The following is a 16,720-nucleotide window of genomic DNA, read 5'->3' on the forward strand; positions in this document are numbered from 1 at the left end:
ATGACATTCTAGTGCCGGTGGTCGTGCGGGCAATGGACGACTATCTATAAGAATTCCTGACGACAGGACAATACACTCGGGTGCTTCAACTTCAAGGCAGGTTCGTCTCAATTCAACTCAACTGATATAATTTATTATTTGAAAAACAAAGACTGAAACTGAATTGATGATTTCTTCATAAATTTGATTTGATTTAGGGTGTCTGGTGTGCCGCCGGAAGCAGAACTCACGTACCCTGTGGCTGTTCGGTTGGTAAGAAAGATGATTGAGGTGGAGGAGGAGATCAGAAAGGTGCGAGTAGACCTGGCCCAACATCATGGGACTGAATACGATGGTCTGCCGGAGTTAGTCCGACATCCTGTTCCTCAAGGTGAATCAGGCCGAAATTTCTTCATACTCTTGCTTAGCAACGCCTATTTTGACGACAGGATGTCGGTATTTAATATTTTCTGTTATTCCACTACCAATACGTCCACATATTCCTTATTTTTATGTTTTTGAAAGGAAATACATCTACATATACATATAGTTACAACATCTACATATAATTAGAAATTATAAAGAAAAAGTAATACTATAGTTTATTAATAATATGCTATATTTTTTTTTGGACAGAAAGGAGCTGATGGAATATGTCAATCGAGTCCACGGAACCCGATTTTACCTTGATATGACAGATGATAATAAAACGCTTGTTTCCAAAATAGAAGAAAGAGTAGTAGAAGACGACTTAAAAGGAATACAAGAATAGCTAGGGCTGACATGGCATTGGCGGCACGTATTTTTCAATATGGATCCGATTCACTAATTAATTAATTAATTGTATACCCTCTCCTATATTCCCATTTTTACAATTTTCAATGGGGCCATATTCTAAATTCTTATCCTAATTAGCATACATCAACATTCATATCCTAATTAACATGCATCAACATCCTAACTTGACAGATTGCTTGTTTGTTTGGTCATGGGTTGGTTTTTTTTGTGGCAAACTTTGGGTTGAACCAGCCCATGCCTCATGAAATCATTCTCATTTTATATTCCATTTTGAATTAAGTGGAATTCTTATTAAAAAAAAAACTGAAAAATAAATGACATTGGGATTTAAAGTGGGTCTGCAACGAGGTTTAGAGCCAAATATACTACTCTATATAGGCCCATATTAATGAGACTCCACATAAGCCCGGCCCACATTCAGCCTGTCTTCCTTTCGAATTCCATCCTCCCCCACTTATACCTTCTCACTCTCAAATCCCCAATTCAACCTAATAAACCCACCAGGCTCCTCTCTCAAATCTTTCGTCCAAGAAACACAGGGTCTCCTCTCAAACTCAAATCGTTCTCCCAAGAAAAAGAAAAACGTCATCATGAAGAAGAAAGCCATTCTCTCTCAAATCCCCGATCCAACCTAAAGCCTCCAGACTCCCAAAAATGGAGCCCAGGCCCGCACAAGGGGTCGGGCCGGGCTGCCCAGGCCCGCACAAGGGGTCGGGCCGGGCTGCCCAGGCCCGAACGACAACAAAGTGAATCTGAATTCCTTCCCGAACACATCCTCTGTGAATCCTATAAGAACAAGGGATAGAGCAGCACTTTATGGACCGGGGACACTCCGACGCTCAAGTCAATGTCAAATTCAGGGATTAGGGATCTCTAATAATCTTAGAGTGAATCAGATAATGTGTCTTCCGTACCTTGGCACAAACCCAACCTCCTTCATATAGGAATTGACAGGGTGAGGTGATAAAGGCGTTTGATTAGAGTATCATGGTGTGTAGGATATGGAGTATTATGACATCCCGCTCCATGACACAACATATCCTTCGAATGAAGAAAGTAGTAAAATGATTTTATTTTTTTTATCAATGTTTATTTTTTATTGACAAAGAAGAAAAACAACAATAGGCTGAATCCAAAACAGATATGTGTTGGGTCTTATAGAATGGATTCTTGTTTCTTTCCACTCATCTATTAAAAGTTAGGTTCAATAGTTTCATGAAGATTTGTGAAGGAAACGAACCCAAAACAGAATGAACGAACCCAACACCTGATGATGATGAACGAACCCTCCACTCCATGTAGCAAACATTGCAAGTTCCTATCCAAGCCTCCCTCTTAAATAGAGAGAAGTGGTCCAAATTTTGATGTGTACATGATCGAGTAGCTTGACGCTAGTCGACATTATTTGGGCTACTATTAAATGTCGAGCCTAGTGGGCTAATCTTTGGGCTCAGAATGCATTCCAGTTGTCCAAGTCAAGCAATTATTTTTTTCTTTTGAAATGGGATGGGGGATTCGAACCCTGGTCAACATAATGATATATATCATCCTTACTCCTCCAATTAGTGACTCGGGTGTTACAATTTTTATTATTTCGGTGGCATACTTGAATGAATAAATAAAGATTGGGCCACCATAATTTGGTGCTAACAAATCACAAATCACATATTATAATTATATTAGATTCCAAGCCAAGTCTAATAAATCTGGCAAAAGCAACACCCGAATGTTGTGTTTTCCACACAAGTCAAAAACCAGTAAACATAATGAGTTTAATTGATAAGAGTTTAATTGATCAGGAGTGTTACGTATACTTGACAAATTCAGTCATGATCATTAATTAAACAACGTAATAACGAAAGTCAATGTAATTAAATAACGGAAGTCAATGTAATTAGATAACGTAATATTGTTATGGCCGGTTATGGACAAAAATATTAATAATATAAGTCATTTTCGTTAATTAATTGATAGGAGTTTAATTAAATGAAATTTTAATCAATTTCACTTCTTGATATGAGAGCTTCACTTTGTTGATATTGATATTATAAAAGGGTAATAATAAATCTGACAAAATTCTAACTGCTCCCGTCAACCAGACCAAACACACACAGAAACCACGTGCATCCGAATCTAGCCAACCTCATCTCACTATCATGAGATGCATTTTTTTTTTTTGAAAACCATGGGATGCACTTGAATGTCATCAATATATAATACGATCTAATATATATCACCAAAATTATTAAAAGGAATCACTTGTCCTTGTGAATTTTCATACCCTTTTTACTTTTATCCCCTAAATATAAGAACGTGTTGCTTTTGAAATACGAGCTAGCTAGAAGAAACTGGTCAATTGGAAATTAGGAGTAGGAGGGGCATCAAAAGTTTTAGTGTATTGCAAAGGAATTAGGAAGAGTAGCATGCAAGCAATGGATTATGGGAGACTCACGACAAAAAAGCTAGTAGAATCTGTTTTCCTCTACTTCTCATATACGTTGACATCAAATTCAAACGTGATTTGTGTGGACAAATGAAGCTCTGTTCTACCCAAAAATTCTAAAGATTCAAGAATTTTTTTTTTGTCTTCTAGTTATTTCAAATGTTAAGATGAACGTACATGAATCATGTGAAACCGTGAGTTAACATACCACACATGATACATATGAAATCATATGCGTGCATCTTTGACATTTGAGATAACTAAAACAGACAACACTGAATTTTGTAAGACTGTTATTTCAATCCCAAGTCAATGAGTTAATGGTAGGGCTGTCCACGAAACCTTGCGATCGATCAGTTATTTTCGATTTGCCTTAATTAATGGACATGTTTGCCTATGTAAAAAGGCATGCTTGCAAGTCCCGTAGTTAACGGAAGCTGCACTGAGAAAACATCATCTCAGTACTTCTTCTTGCATTGGTTGTTCATTTAATTTCTTGCCTTGCCTTGACTTGACTACGTAACTTCAACACGCAATCAAACCTCATCCAACCAATTTTTTTTGCTATAAATGATTGGACTGCTAATTCTACATCACTTTCCACACAAACCCACTGCTTAATACCTTCCTTTTCCTTAACACTGAATTTGGTCCAACAAATTGAGCACTTAAAGGTTAAGAATTGAATGAATTCTGTACATCAAGATTACAGTTTCAGAACAAAATAACTAAGCAGCTATTTTGCAGCACTAATGCATCATCATCCATGGAAAAACTTACTAATAATTCAACAACAAAAGTATACATCAAAAGAAAATAAAAATAAAAATTTATAATCTCTCTCTTCCCCTGAAGATCCTCACCATTGCAACTCAGCTTCTCAAACCCATTGATCCATTTATCAAAAGTTTACATATTCAAAAAAATACAGAGAGTATTTAATCAGAAAGTCCATTTCCAGATCTTGATTCTCAGATCAACCTTGCACTTGGACTTGGTAGTAACCGCCACCGACGGTGTCTTACCTTTCGGTACAACCCCTTTAATCTTATCACACTTGACCCGGATCCCAATTTTCTTGGCCTTAAACCCACCAATCTTCACTTTCACTTTAGTATCCATTTGGATCATCAATCCAACTCCGTTTTTCTTCCTCAGATCCGATCTCAATGCTGTAACCGACTCCGCATCCAATTCATTCGACCCGGAAATCAAAACCCCTTTGAAAGTCGTCTCGTTCTTCTTCTGTAAAGTGAACCCGGGTAGCGACCCGTTTCCGAGCTGAACATCATTAGAGTCAGACAGAGCTGTAAGAACAAACGGGTCGTAGAAGAAGGTAATATGGGAGTTCGGGTTTTTGATGAAGATAGTCATGTTTAGGAGAGTGGAGAGGTGAGAAGAGGATGAGTCTGAGGCGGTGGTAAGGTTGAGGCGGTGGATGCGGAGGAATGGGACGGAGAACTCAGGGCGGTGAGGTCGGTATAGGATGTAGAGCGCAATACCGCAAACTGAGACAATCAGGGCAAGGATTAGGACAATTAGAATTGTCCAGAAACAGCAGCAGCAACAGAAGCTCCGCCCGCTGCGGCGATGGCGGCGGTGATGTGGCTGAGGCCGATAGGGTGCCCGGGAAGTGGGATTGTAGAGATGAGATTTGGCTGGTGCTGGATTGGTTGCGGCGCCATTACCGTTAGCGGCGGCGACTGCGCCGTTGGTGGCAGGCTTTGAGGCGGGGAAAACTCTGTCGGTCATTGTTTTTTTGCTTCCGGGGGAAATTGAGTGAGCGTAGAGAGAGGAATAGGGGAGATGTGGAGGGTAATGTTAATAGAGAGAGAGGAGTGGTGGAAGAGTGGAGAGGCACACACCACCCAAAGGCAAAGGAGATGCTAACACCTCACCAGATTTTGGAATCTCTGTTTCTTCTGCTGCTCACTCTCTCTCTCTGCTGTAAGTAAATCTTTCTACTTTTAACTTCTCTGGCCTCTGCCTCCCAAACCCTACCTTATTTGTAGTGTAAATAAATCTTAACAATCATGTATCATGTGTGTATATGTATGTATGTAAGTATGTATGGGACATATCACACGTTCATGTCATCATGTGTTGTACTGTACTGTAGTGCTTCACATGTGGATGGAATGGGTCCAATGGGGCTGAATGGTCAAGATTGGTTCGATTGATGGATGTTTTTGTTGGTCAAGAGCTTTTGAAAGTAACAGTTCACCAGTTTGTAGATTTGGGCTTTCTGCTTTAAAAGTAGAAAATGATGAGAAAGCCAAGCTGGTTATCAGAATTTGGAACCCTCCACCGACGACTCTAGTTTAGGTGGTTTATGGCAAATATTCATCCAAATCACCACTTCATTGAAAGCTTAAGTCCATTAATATTACTGCTTTCGAGGTTAAAGGCGTCCTTTTTTTTTTTATTCATTATTGTAAGTTATCATCAATTAGTGCCAATAATATTAATTAATTGTTAATAATACAACACACATGCTTACTTGGCATTATCTACGGCCACCGACAATACGCGAGAGACTTTAGTAGAACAATAGTTTACCCTCTTGACCTTACATAATCACCACTTTGACCTTCTTTGATCGAGCCAAGCCAAGTATCTTCAGAGGCGTTCTTTCAAGTCCCCTAACCTGTCATTAGTCCAACTTACCATGTAAAAACCAAGAAGAAAAAGACCAATTAAACAACTCAACCCAATCTTATCCCCCACTCTCTCCACAATAAAACTAGCTAAGGGTGCTGAGTATGCATGCTATCATCATCTGCAAATAACACTATCTATTTACATACACATATAAATGAAATGCAAGAAAGTATGAGCAAAATATAACATAGAATAACAATTAAAGCATCAACAGTATCCAAAAAAAAAAAAAAACCAATCCCTCCATATACAAGTGAGAGTTAAATATTAACATGCTTTCCTGACGAGATCCTCACTTCTTCCATTCCAGAAGGTAAAGTTTGGACTTTAAATTTTAAGAATTGAAGTTGATTATCACTGTCAACAAAACATGATCAAGTGGCGATTTCTTTTCAATTCTTATTCTCATAAACAAAAAGCATTGCAGACCAAGTGCGAGGATTTGGTATTCTATACAATGGAAGAGATGTCTTACGTTATCCTATATATTGTTAGCACTTATCAGAGGCTTGAGATGATAATAAGCAGAGCCAAAAGCCATGCCTGCAGTTCGTTCCTGCAAAGAATATATATGGTCCATCCGAAACCATCTCCTTGCAAACTGCAACAAGCCCATTTCTCATTCCCTAGCACAACCCATATCAGCAACACCATCAACATATTACCAATAAACATTATAAAGGGCAGGAGAAGAAAGCACACTAAAAAAGGGACAGAAATATATAACCTGATATTAAAGAAGCTTCCTTGTAAACAGAGAAACAAAACAAAGAACACCCACAATCAAAAAAGGGAAATTGGTGATCACGTTCACCCAGATAGCAAAATAAAGTCGAAATCAATCCGATATGCACATATCTAAATAAAGAGAGAAGACGAAATAGAATACCAAAGAAGTTGCGCATATCAGCAAACAGGTGGTACTTAGGGGAGAGTGGCCAACATAAGGCAAACCCAGCACAGAGACGCTCCTCCCCATAATCCACCTCTATCCGATTTACCATCCACACCATCTTTCTCGACTTTCTCCTCCCTGAGAAATTCTTTAAACCCTTTTTTCCTTTGTTTAAGATTCCAAATGCTGGTATGGATCTTCCATCTGGGCTTTCTGCTGAACCGTTTTAGTAAGATTAATATTGATCCCTCCCTCAAGATCTTTTGATTAATTCGAGATCTTTGAGATTCGGAAAAATATGAAAAGTGACAACTTTATTGAAATCAATTGTTTGCGCTCAAAATTTTGAGATTCAGGTTTAATAGTTCGCACAGCAAAAACCAATTGTTTTATCAATATGGTTGGAACTTCGGGTCAATCTTTCGATCTTTTTTACTAGAAATTCCCCTATAGTTGTTAAGAAAAACCTTACTTTCCTGGGAGAAAAAAAAAAAGTTACGTCTTGGCACATCATTAAAGAACGAACCCCAATACCATCACATATCGATTAGCTCCAACAAATAAATTGACACTGTTTAATTGTAGTGGTTTATGCGCATACTTTTTTTAAGAAAACAACACAAAAACAAACAAGTATAAACAACACCAAACTAACCTTATTAACATGAGTTGATTCTTCTAGTTGCCATCTTAATTGAGAAAAGTTAAAGGGTTCTCTGTCATTCTCATTCATTTAGCCAAGCGAAGACAATCTTCTTCTCTACCGTCACCACCAATCCACCATATTTAATGCTAAGATAAAGTAGCATTTAAAATACATAAATAAAACCCCATAACTGAGTTGCTGACACCACTCTTCTTCATGGTTCATAGATCAAACTAACTAATATGCAAAGGGATTGGTTCTCATAACGCCTTCCGCCTGCAATACCAGTTAACAGAAGCTACTTTACTTTTTGACTGCAATAGTAAGTAATTTGATCGGGAAAACTTGATCAATCTTACTAAAACACCTTGAATTGTGTACTATTTCTTCTGCAACTTTGTGCATAATCAATTAATCATAGGACAAAAACACCATCCACAACTTTGCAAAAGAAAAATCAAGATCAGTCTCTTTTTGAAAGCAATTGATGCATACCATACAAGTTAAGCATCCCCTACCCTTTTCACTATTTTGGATCACTCACAATCCTCGAAGCATCACTTCCATAGAAAAGAATGGAGCATACCCATATGGCAATTCAACGAAATTGAGTCTTACAAGTTACAAGTCATACTATTTCAGAATTTCGTCTAACCCACCACACTCCACACATACACAACTATTAAACTATACGTAGAGGTTTTAGTACATCCCATATTTCTCTATGACCATAATAACTCTCAAAACGACGACGTATGGTGGACGATGGAAAGATCCGTCCACCATAAACTTGATAAGCTATTACCAGTTAAACTAACCAGTGAATGCAACCAACCATTAGACTATCACCCACATGCAGCACAACCAAACCCCTGCATATATGGACAACAATGATGTAGACACACAGCGAACATGATTTGACCAAACTACCCACCCACTTCACTCCAATTTCCCAGTTCAACCATCAACATAACTGGGCAGAAGATTAGCACAACCAAAACAAGAGCTTTGAGGCGGACCTTGAAGAACAGCATATGATATTTGAGCATTTCTGACTGATCTTTGGACAATTAGTTCAAAGATCAGTAATTGGATCTAAAACCCAATAACAGGCCCTTTTGAGATGAATCAAACTTCCCCATAAAAATTGAAAACACAAATTAAAAATCCAACCCAGAATGTAAAGGCAGCATCTTTACTTTCCAGTGTCTCTACCAACCATCTCCTTGTACCTGATAATGGAATCAATTCTCTGCAGCTTCAGCTGCTGCTTGAATTTGTTGATGAAATCATCAGCTTTGGCATCCACCTCATCGTCCACCTCTGTAACTTTGGGCTTCCGTTCCCTCACAGTAGCCGGACGACGAGCCTCCACGATGTCCTCTTCCTCGAAATGCGCAAACGCCGACTTGGCACTCGCCGATTTCTTCATCTTTTTGGGCAATTTTGTGGGTATCTCCCCCGAAGCCGGCTTGGTGTCTGAATAAGTCCTGTGCCCCTTCAGCTTGCTGTATATCTCGTCAAAGGTCTGCTCTTCATCTTGGATTTCCTCCTTCTCTTCTTCTTCTTCTTCCTCCTCCCGTTGTTCTACTTCTGGGGTATGTTCTTCTTGTTGTTCTTGAAAATGTGACTCTGTCTCTCGGGTTTCGTGCAGGGGATTTAAGGTTTCTTGGGATATATAGTTATAGAGGTTAATGGACCTGAGTCTCTCCAAAACAGAAGGAGATCCGGTGAGCTGAGGCTGCGGTGGTGTTTCTGGAAAGGCAAAATGGGTTTCAGTTTCTTGATGGGTTTGATTATGGAAGGTACGAGTTGTGGATTCTGGGGATCTGTAAGAATACAAATTGATGGACTTGAGTCTCTGTAGAACAGATGGAGATCTAGCTAGTTGTTGTGGCTGCGGCTGCTGCTGCTGCTGCTGGTGTTGTTGGTCACTCTGTTTTTGAGTTCCGAAGCTTGAAGTAATGGCAATGGTGCCAATCATGAGATTGAGGAGAACAAAGAGAACAGTGGGTGTGAACCAGCTATTCATGGAAGCCCATATGGAAGGTATAGCAGATACAGATTCCTCAAACATGGCTAATGATTCTTAGTGTACTTTTGTTTGGTTCCGAAGGACAGTAGAAGAAGAACACAAGACACTGGGGGAGATTTGATATTGTGGTCTGGTTGTTTGTTTGGCGTTGGCTTTTGGGACTTAAAATTTTTTTTAATTTAAGATCTCGAGGGACGCGTGGAAGGATAGGAGAGGTCTGTGACAAACGGACAAAAGAGAAGAGTTGGGTTAAATGCAAGGCTGTAATTGCATTTATAAAGAAAGGCAAGTGATATTTTGCTCATTGACGGAGGGATACAGCTAGACTTTACAACTGCGCCGTTTTGTCTCAGATCTCTCAACATTTTGGATAATCAAAATGAAAAAAAAAAATAAAATTGTTTTCCAATAGCTGATATCAGTCATGGTAAACCATGCTTTGACGACTTTTAAGGCCAATTCCAGATTATGTTAATGAATTTCTTAAGAAACCTAATGAACTTGTAAATTTTGATTTTGAAATTTATGTTTAACAATGTGCATGGTCAAAACTACAAAGAATGATATATCGGGCCCACTAACAACATACAAAGGATAGAGGAGAAATGACGATTTGTGACTTTGTGAGAGTCTTTGGCACAGTGTGTAGCCATTCGATGAAACTCTGACAGTCAATTTTAGAACTTTGTAATGAATTTTAGTGTAAGAGTGTAATTTGTAGAGAAAGAGAGGAACTCTCACTCAAAATGATATCTCCTCAAAGTGGAAGGACCTCTTCTATTTATAGAAACTCAAGGATCCATATGATGTTACCAGTCATGCCAGGGGGACATGGAACGTTTGCATGCCATGTCAAAAGAAAGTTCAATATCGCGGCCCATATGTCAGAGACGAGATGGGTGAGCGGCTAAAGCCCTAATCAAACTAAGTATGTGAAACTAAACTAATGAATAGGTCATGAGTCTGTTTAAGCTGATGAATACTACTTAGTCCGTGGACCTGACCTATTTATACTTGTAGTTGGCCTGATATCGAATTTTCGAACAAGAGCAATGTTTTCACTGTAAATTGCAAGTATTTTGTTATGTCACATGCCCCCAAATAAGAAAAATAAAATTTCCAACGTCATAGTCTTAAATTATGTCCCAAAAAATGGATCCTATGCCGACATTGGGCTTTGACCCAAGCATTGTTTCAAGCAAAAGACTAGGTTCTAGTGAGGCTCTTGCTAAGCCCATCAATCATTTTGGGCCGCTTGGTCTTAATATTATCCAACTATCGAGGCCGATTGCGTAATTTAATTTACGAATGTGAACATTTGTTTGTGATTCGAATATTGGAAGAATTAAAGAAAGAGTATATAAAACACGGTGGGGTCGTGGGTACGTACGCAAATAAAGGTATAAAACAAAAGGAAAGAGTTCACAGTTTACGAATCCTATACAAAAAATGTCGACACTATCGCGCTCATTTTCTTACAAAAAAAATCCCAACTGAGGGCACCGCATACGTCTCCTCCATTGTTTTCGTCAAACCATGTCGACACTCTCCCTTAATTCACCGTCACCTCCTCTCACTTCCTTTTCAATCTGCTTCGCACACCATCATTATAATCATCCTCGGACCACACTCTTCGACTACTCTCCTACCTCATTAAAACCCCTTTGCGATTCTCGAGACCCGCCACACGGAACCATCAACCCATGTTGTTCTTTGAGGTTTGTTTGTTGTTTGAAGAAGATCTGTCTAATCCTATTCGGGTTCTAGTTATTCTGTTTAGGTAATTGAGGATTGAAATTGAATTACTGATTTGGGTTTTTTGCAGGATCTGTGGGAGTTGCTTTATCTGGATCGTTTGGGATCGAGAACTCGGGATTTATCCGGTAATTTTAGAATCCCTTTTGTTGATTATCGAGTAGTTTTGGGAATTGAATTGCAAAACCCAGTTCCTGTTTTTGGTTGATTTCACTTGTGATTGACGCTGCCTGGTATTTAATCCGATACGGAGACTTAGAATTTTGGAGTTTTTTTGAGTCCAATTGTTTTGTGCATTCAACGAAACAATTTTCTTGGTAACCAAAAAACCCAATTGACGAATTGTATTTCTGAGTAATTTTTGTATTCTTAGGTCAATTTTTACAGTCATTCTCCCAATCAATGAATACCAATACGAACTGCACATCGAGCGGCTTTGAATTCTGCCGCGATGACTCGGCCGCACTTGTCCTCAAACTCGTTGCAATCGTCTCAATCCTCATCGCCGGTGTCTCCGGCATCGCAATCCCCCTCGTCGGCCGGCAATGCAGATTCCTTAAAACTGACGGCAGCCTCTTCGTTGCCGCCAAGGCCTTCGCTGCCGGCGTAATTCTCGCTACCGGCTTCGTCCATATGCTCGCCGGCGGGACCGAAGCACTGTCGAGTCCCTGCCTGCCCAAATACCCGTGGTCCAAGTTCCCATTTCCGGGTTTCTTCGCTATGATGGCTTCTCTTGCGACTCTTCTAGTGGATTTTGTGGGCACACAGTACTATGAGAGGAAACAGGGGCTGAATCCTGGAAGGGAGGAGCACGGGCGGGTCGGTTCTGTTGATGCGGTCTCCTATCCAGACCCTGATTCGGGGATTGTTCCGGTTATTGTTGAGACTGGGTCTGGGCCTAATGGGAAGGTGTTTGGAGAGGAAGAAGGCGGTGGCATGCACATTGTGGGGATGCATGCACACGTGGCGCACCATAGACATAGCCATGCACACGGGAAGGATGCATGCGAGGGGCACGTGAGTGATCAGAGTCGTGGGCATGGGCACTCACACGGATTTGAAGAGGGTGACGCAGAAAATGGTGCCCGGCACGTCGTTGTATCCCAGGTGAATATTTATTTTCCTCAAGCCAACAATTTAATAAAAATGCCTTTTATTTTTTGTTGGGTTGATTTTGCATTTTTTTTTTGTCGTCCCTGTATTTTGGGCTTTTGTTTTGTTGTTAATTAGTGGTTTTTGCTGTGGTCTTGGAGCTATGGAGTATGGATTTTGGAGCTTTATAATTGGTTTAGCATGGATTGGTATCTATGATTAATTAGGGTACGAAAGTAGCTCAATATTATTTCGTTGCAAAGTGGGTCCCACTAGGGTGAACAAAGAATTGATGGTGGGGATTGATCCATGGTCGCCCTCTGTTGATTTGCCTGCCGTTCATTTCTTAAGTTGACTTGTGCAGTATGGGACTATTGATGATTTGATGTTACGTTTGTATCTTTTTTATTCTTATATTTGTTGCTTAGGAGCTTTTTAATTGATTGTGATGGGGTTTGAAAGATTATTTTGCTTTTTAGATGATTAGCTTTCGATGAGAGGTCTTTTTTCTTTTTCTTTTTCTTTCGAGAGGGTTGACTTCATTCTCCTACAAAGGAGCTCTTATTTCTAAACACAGATGATTAACTAACAAATGCTTTATTTTTCTAATTTCCTTTGTTTTTCCAATTTTATGGTTTGGGTTTTGAGTTTTGACCCTAAATGTCTATTAGTGATATCAACTATATTGACAATATTTGAGGAGTTTAGTACTTGTTTTAATTGTGGAGTCTTACTTATCAGTATTCAGGACTGATGATGTTGTATGCATTTGTTGCAGGTTTTGGAACTCGGAATTGTATCGCATTCGATCATCATTGGGTTATCACTTGGAGTTTCGCAGAGCCCTTGTACCATAAGACCCTTAATCGCAGCTCTATCATTCCATCAGTTCTTTGAAGGATTTGCACTTGGAGGCTGCATCTCTCAAGCTCAATTCAAGAACTCGTCGGCTATAATGATGGCATGCTTTTTCTCCATAACAACCCCGGCAGGAATTGGAGTGGGGACCGCCATTGCTTCATTTTACAACTCCCATAGTCCAGGAGCCTTGATTGCCGAAGGCATATTGGATTCACTGTCGGCAGGAATTCTCGTCTACATGGCCCTGGTCGACCTAATTGCCGCTGATTTCCTCAGCAAGAGAATGAGCTGCAATTTTAGGCTCCAAGTGGTATCCTATTTTATGCTCTTTCTTGGAGCTGGATTGATGGCATTGCTTGCAATCTGGGCGTGAATTTTGTATGATCGATCGCCTCGTTTTCCGATTTCATGCCTAACCTCATCACTTGATTCTTTTGATTCCTTGGAAGAGAACGTAAATAGAAGTAGTTTTGTAGTCCTATTGTATGTTCTCTCCTTAAATTGGTTTCATTTAAGAGTTAAGACACTTTCATACTTGGACTTGTGCCATACTTGCCTAGCCTGGATTTTGATGCTCGGCATCCTTCTTCTCCTTCTCATCCTCCATATTGGCAAGGCATTTTAGTCTTTGGATTTAGTTTAATTTCTTCAATTCTCAGCTGTGGAGTGGTGGCTGGTGCCTTGGTTAACGGATCTGAGGCATGAACCAGCTTATTGGCTTTGCTTAGCTTAAGTAGAGCAATGCTGTGTTTAGGGTAGATGCTTACTGTTTGGTATTGTAATGGTGACGAGGTGACTTGCTAAGCAAATCGAGTGATTTGACTTTTGAAAGGAAAATATTTGAGACCCTCAAAAGATTCTCAATTAAGGTTTTATTCTTAATTAATATGGAGTGTTGGGTGTTAAGTGAGTCTTACATATGTGTTTATAATCAATGACTATTTTAATATCACTTAGATTTACAATTTGCCAAAGTTGTGAGCTTCTATTTTTTGTTTTCTTGAATCTGATTTACAAGTGATTATGACGCATTAAAGTTAGAGGATTATGTTTATCAAAAAAAAGAAAAAATCGGAGGATTATGCTCTCTCTTCTTTGAGACACATTGTTGAGAGTTGCCTTCTTGTCGTTTGTTAGGCGTACTTGTAATATGGCTACACAGTACACACTCTTGTGAGATATGCATGTCAGACTAAGTTTCAAGTTTGACCGGAGGAAACTCTCCCTTGTCTTACAAGTATTCTTGCTATGGAGTCTGTTCGTGTTGGCATACCAACTTGTTGATTTACGATAGGGGTAGTCATGGTGGGAAGGAGTGGAAGTGTATAGCTTTTTCAATTACTTAGCATTAAATAAATATCGATCCTTCATGGGGTTGTATGTATCCACTATTCACATATAGGAATGGGAGTGGGGGAATTGAAACCCATGACTTCATTCATATTCATTGTCATGTGATTCTTAACACCTTCCAGTTGGGTGTCGGGGCTCTGCTGTAATAGCAATTTGAGACAAAAAATTTTTTATTTTATTTTGAAAAAATTATAGATGTGTAGTTTATGATCTAACGAATCTAACGGTATATTTTTTGTTCAAAACAAAAATCATATGCTACATGAAAAATGCTTAACAAATTTTAGACCGTCGAATATAAACTCAAAACATTCAATGTCTGGATCAAGATGAATTTGATTTTTGTTTCGAATAAAAAATATATCGTTGGGTTCATTAAAATATATCGTTGCTGTAGTTTTTACTACAGCAAAAACTACAACAGACCCTGCCAACCCCTTCCAGCTAACATGCAAAGTACAAATCTGAAATCTTTGCCCATTTGGGCTTTCATGTATTGTTTTCCACACCATACCTCCTATGTGATGAGGAACACACACTCATAATGGAAAAAAGCCCAATTCCCACTCTCACAAATTATTCACTTAAGAAAGCATAACGTATATTACAAGCAAGCCTAATAACCCAATTTAGGAATATGTTATTCCAGATGGAAATAATGATATTCTTTTTACCTAACATGTCTGGAGTTACCTTATGTACAATGAGTTGGGGGGTGTCTGTTTGGTACCACTGCTTCACTCTGTAATTCCCAAATTGTTTTGTATTTTTCTCAATTTAGTCACGCAGGGCCCCACGGGTGGGGGGTAATTTCGTCAAATCAGTGTAACCGAGCCTCCCAAGATAATCTTGTCCTTTTAGGAGATACTTCACAAAGTACGTACCAAGCAGTGCGGATTACATGCTCCTTCATGAATAGCCGTACGATTTGATTTGGAATCAAATCCGATGAAGATCGGACGGCGAGGAACAGAAATAGTACACGTTAAATATTGTTCGCTTCCAGTAATTGACTACGGACAGAGTCTTGACTGAACTGTGGACTCATCTAGTTGTCAGTTACTGCAACAGAGTCGCCACGTCAGGGAAACTGGACCGAACATCCTACGTGGCACGACTTCCCTGCCAGCGTGTCACTCCCTCCCAAAACTTTCCTCTTCCTTAAATACGAGTTGCTCTTCAAACTCGACAGTACCACCTCTGCCCCTTCTCTCTCTTCATTCTCTCTCTAGAAATGGAAGACACTTCTGAATCGCCGGCAAATGACTCTGGAGATGAAATCTCCGTTTCGTTATCGGATTTTCTGACGGATTCTGACGACGAGGGCGAGCTCTCTATCAGAGAGGAGTTGATAGAGAAGTTAATGCAAGAGCTGTACAAAGAGATATGTTACTCCAAATCGCCACCGGTGGCGATGGAGAAACATCCGATGCCCTCATCGTCTGCCCAACTCGTGACCGACAACTGGAAAAGCGAGAGCTGCGGCGCGTCATTGTCGGGCACGGCGTCGACAGTTATGGCGGGGGTTGAGTTTGGGGGAGCCGCTGGGCGGAAGGAAGGAGAGATGGGTTTTGGGTTTGGGGAAGAGAAGATGGAGGGCTGTGATGGAGTGGACTCTGGTGATGAGTGGCTAACAAGGGTGCTGAGTTGGGGCCCACTGGAGATAGAAGACTGGACTTGAAAAAAGTGTGGATCTTGTAGTTGTCGGGTCAGTAAGAAAGGGTGTAGATAAATGGGTTGCTGGCTTGTCTATGTGGGTTTCCAGTGTGTTTTTTTTTTTTTTTCTTCTTTCTCCTTCCAAGAAGAGCCTAAAAGAAAGAAGAAATATTTCTCCTTCGAAAAGTTTTTTAGAATGTATGGATTAGGCTTTTAACGCTGTGAGAGCATCTGCATCAGTTTCTCTTAACAGATTCCCTAAAATACAGACAAAATGTCACTTTCCCCTATTTTACAGATTCCCTATCCAATCAACACTGCATCAGATTACCTATCATATTATCTATTGCATTAAAATAATATTTATTTCTCTTTCCTTTATTTATTCTATTCATATAAACTACTTCTATTTAAAATAATAAATTAATTACATTTAAAACAATATATTAATTAAAATAATAAATTAATGTTATTAAAAATTAGAGAAAAAAATTGAGGAGAGAGAAAGAAGAGAGAGAAAAAGTGATGAGAGAAAGAGGAGAGAGA

At 39.5% G+C, this 16,720-nt stretch overlaps 3 protein-coding genes across 3 annotated transcripts; 1 reads left to right on the top strand and 2 right to left on the bottom strand.

Annotated features, from left to right (window-relative positions):
* Positions 1-3,983: 3,983 nt before the first annotated feature.
* Positions 3,984-5,433, bottom strand: LOC120005400 (NDR1/HIN1-like protein 13). The gene has a single exon (XM_038855023.1). The coding sequence runs from the start codon at positions 4,970-4,972 to the stop codon at positions 4,163-4,165; it is 810 nt and encodes a 269-aa protein (XP_038710951.1). The 5' UTR covers positions 4,973-5,433; the 3' UTR covers positions 3,984-4,162.
* Positions 5,434-7,967: 2,534 nt separating this feature from the next.
* Positions 7,968-9,651, bottom strand: LOC120005401 (pathogen-associated molecular patterns-induced protein A70-like). Its single transcript, XM_038855024.1, has one exon. The coding sequence runs from the start codon at positions 9,497-9,499 to the stop codon at positions 8,618-8,620; it is 882 nt and encodes a 293-aa protein (XP_038710952.1). The 5' UTR covers positions 9,500-9,651; the 3' UTR covers positions 7,968-8,617.
* Positions 9,652-10,911: 1,260 nt separating this feature from the next.
* On the top strand, positions 10,912-14,020 carry LOC120005402 (zinc transporter 4, chloroplastic-like). The gene is made up of 4 exons (XM_038855025.1): positions 10,912-11,175; positions 11,283-11,340; positions 11,586-12,319; positions 13,083-14,020. Exons 1-4 carry the CDS (start codon positions 11,161-11,163, stop codon positions 13,536-13,538), a joined length of 1,263 nt encoding a protein of 420 aa, XP_038710953.1. The 5' UTR covers positions 10,912-11,160; the 3' UTR covers positions 13,539-14,020.
* Positions 14,021-16,720: the final 2,700 nt, after the last annotated feature.

This window comes from Tripterygium wilfordii, chromosome 9 (genome assembly GCF_013401445.1).
Source record: "Tripterygium wilfordii isolate XIE 37 chromosome 9, ASM1340144v1, whole genome shotgun sequence".
NCBI classification, from domain to species: domain Eukaryota; kingdom Viridiplantae; phylum Streptophyta; class Magnoliopsida; order Celastrales; family Celastraceae; genus Tripterygium; species Tripterygium wilfordii.

Bases quoted from the DNA above. Each gene is read 5' to 3' on its own strand.
- LOC120005401 (XM_038855024.1), bottom strand. From the start codon at position 9,499: ATGTTTGAGGAATCTGTATCTGCTATACCTTCCATATGGGCTTCCATG.
- LOC120005400 (XM_038855023.1), bottom strand. From the start codon at position 4,972: ATGACCGACAGAGTTTTCCCCGCCTCAAAGCCTGCCACCAACGGCGCA.
- LOC120005402 (XM_038855025.1), top strand. The intron at 11,341-11,585 runs GTAATTTTAGAA...TTGTATTCTTAG, and splicing joins GAGAACTCGGGATTTATCCG to GTCAATTTTTACAGTCATTC. The intron at 12,320-13,082 runs GTGAATATTTAT...CATTTGTTGCAG, and splicing joins GGCACGTCGTTGTATCCCAG to GTTTTGGAACTCGGAATTGT.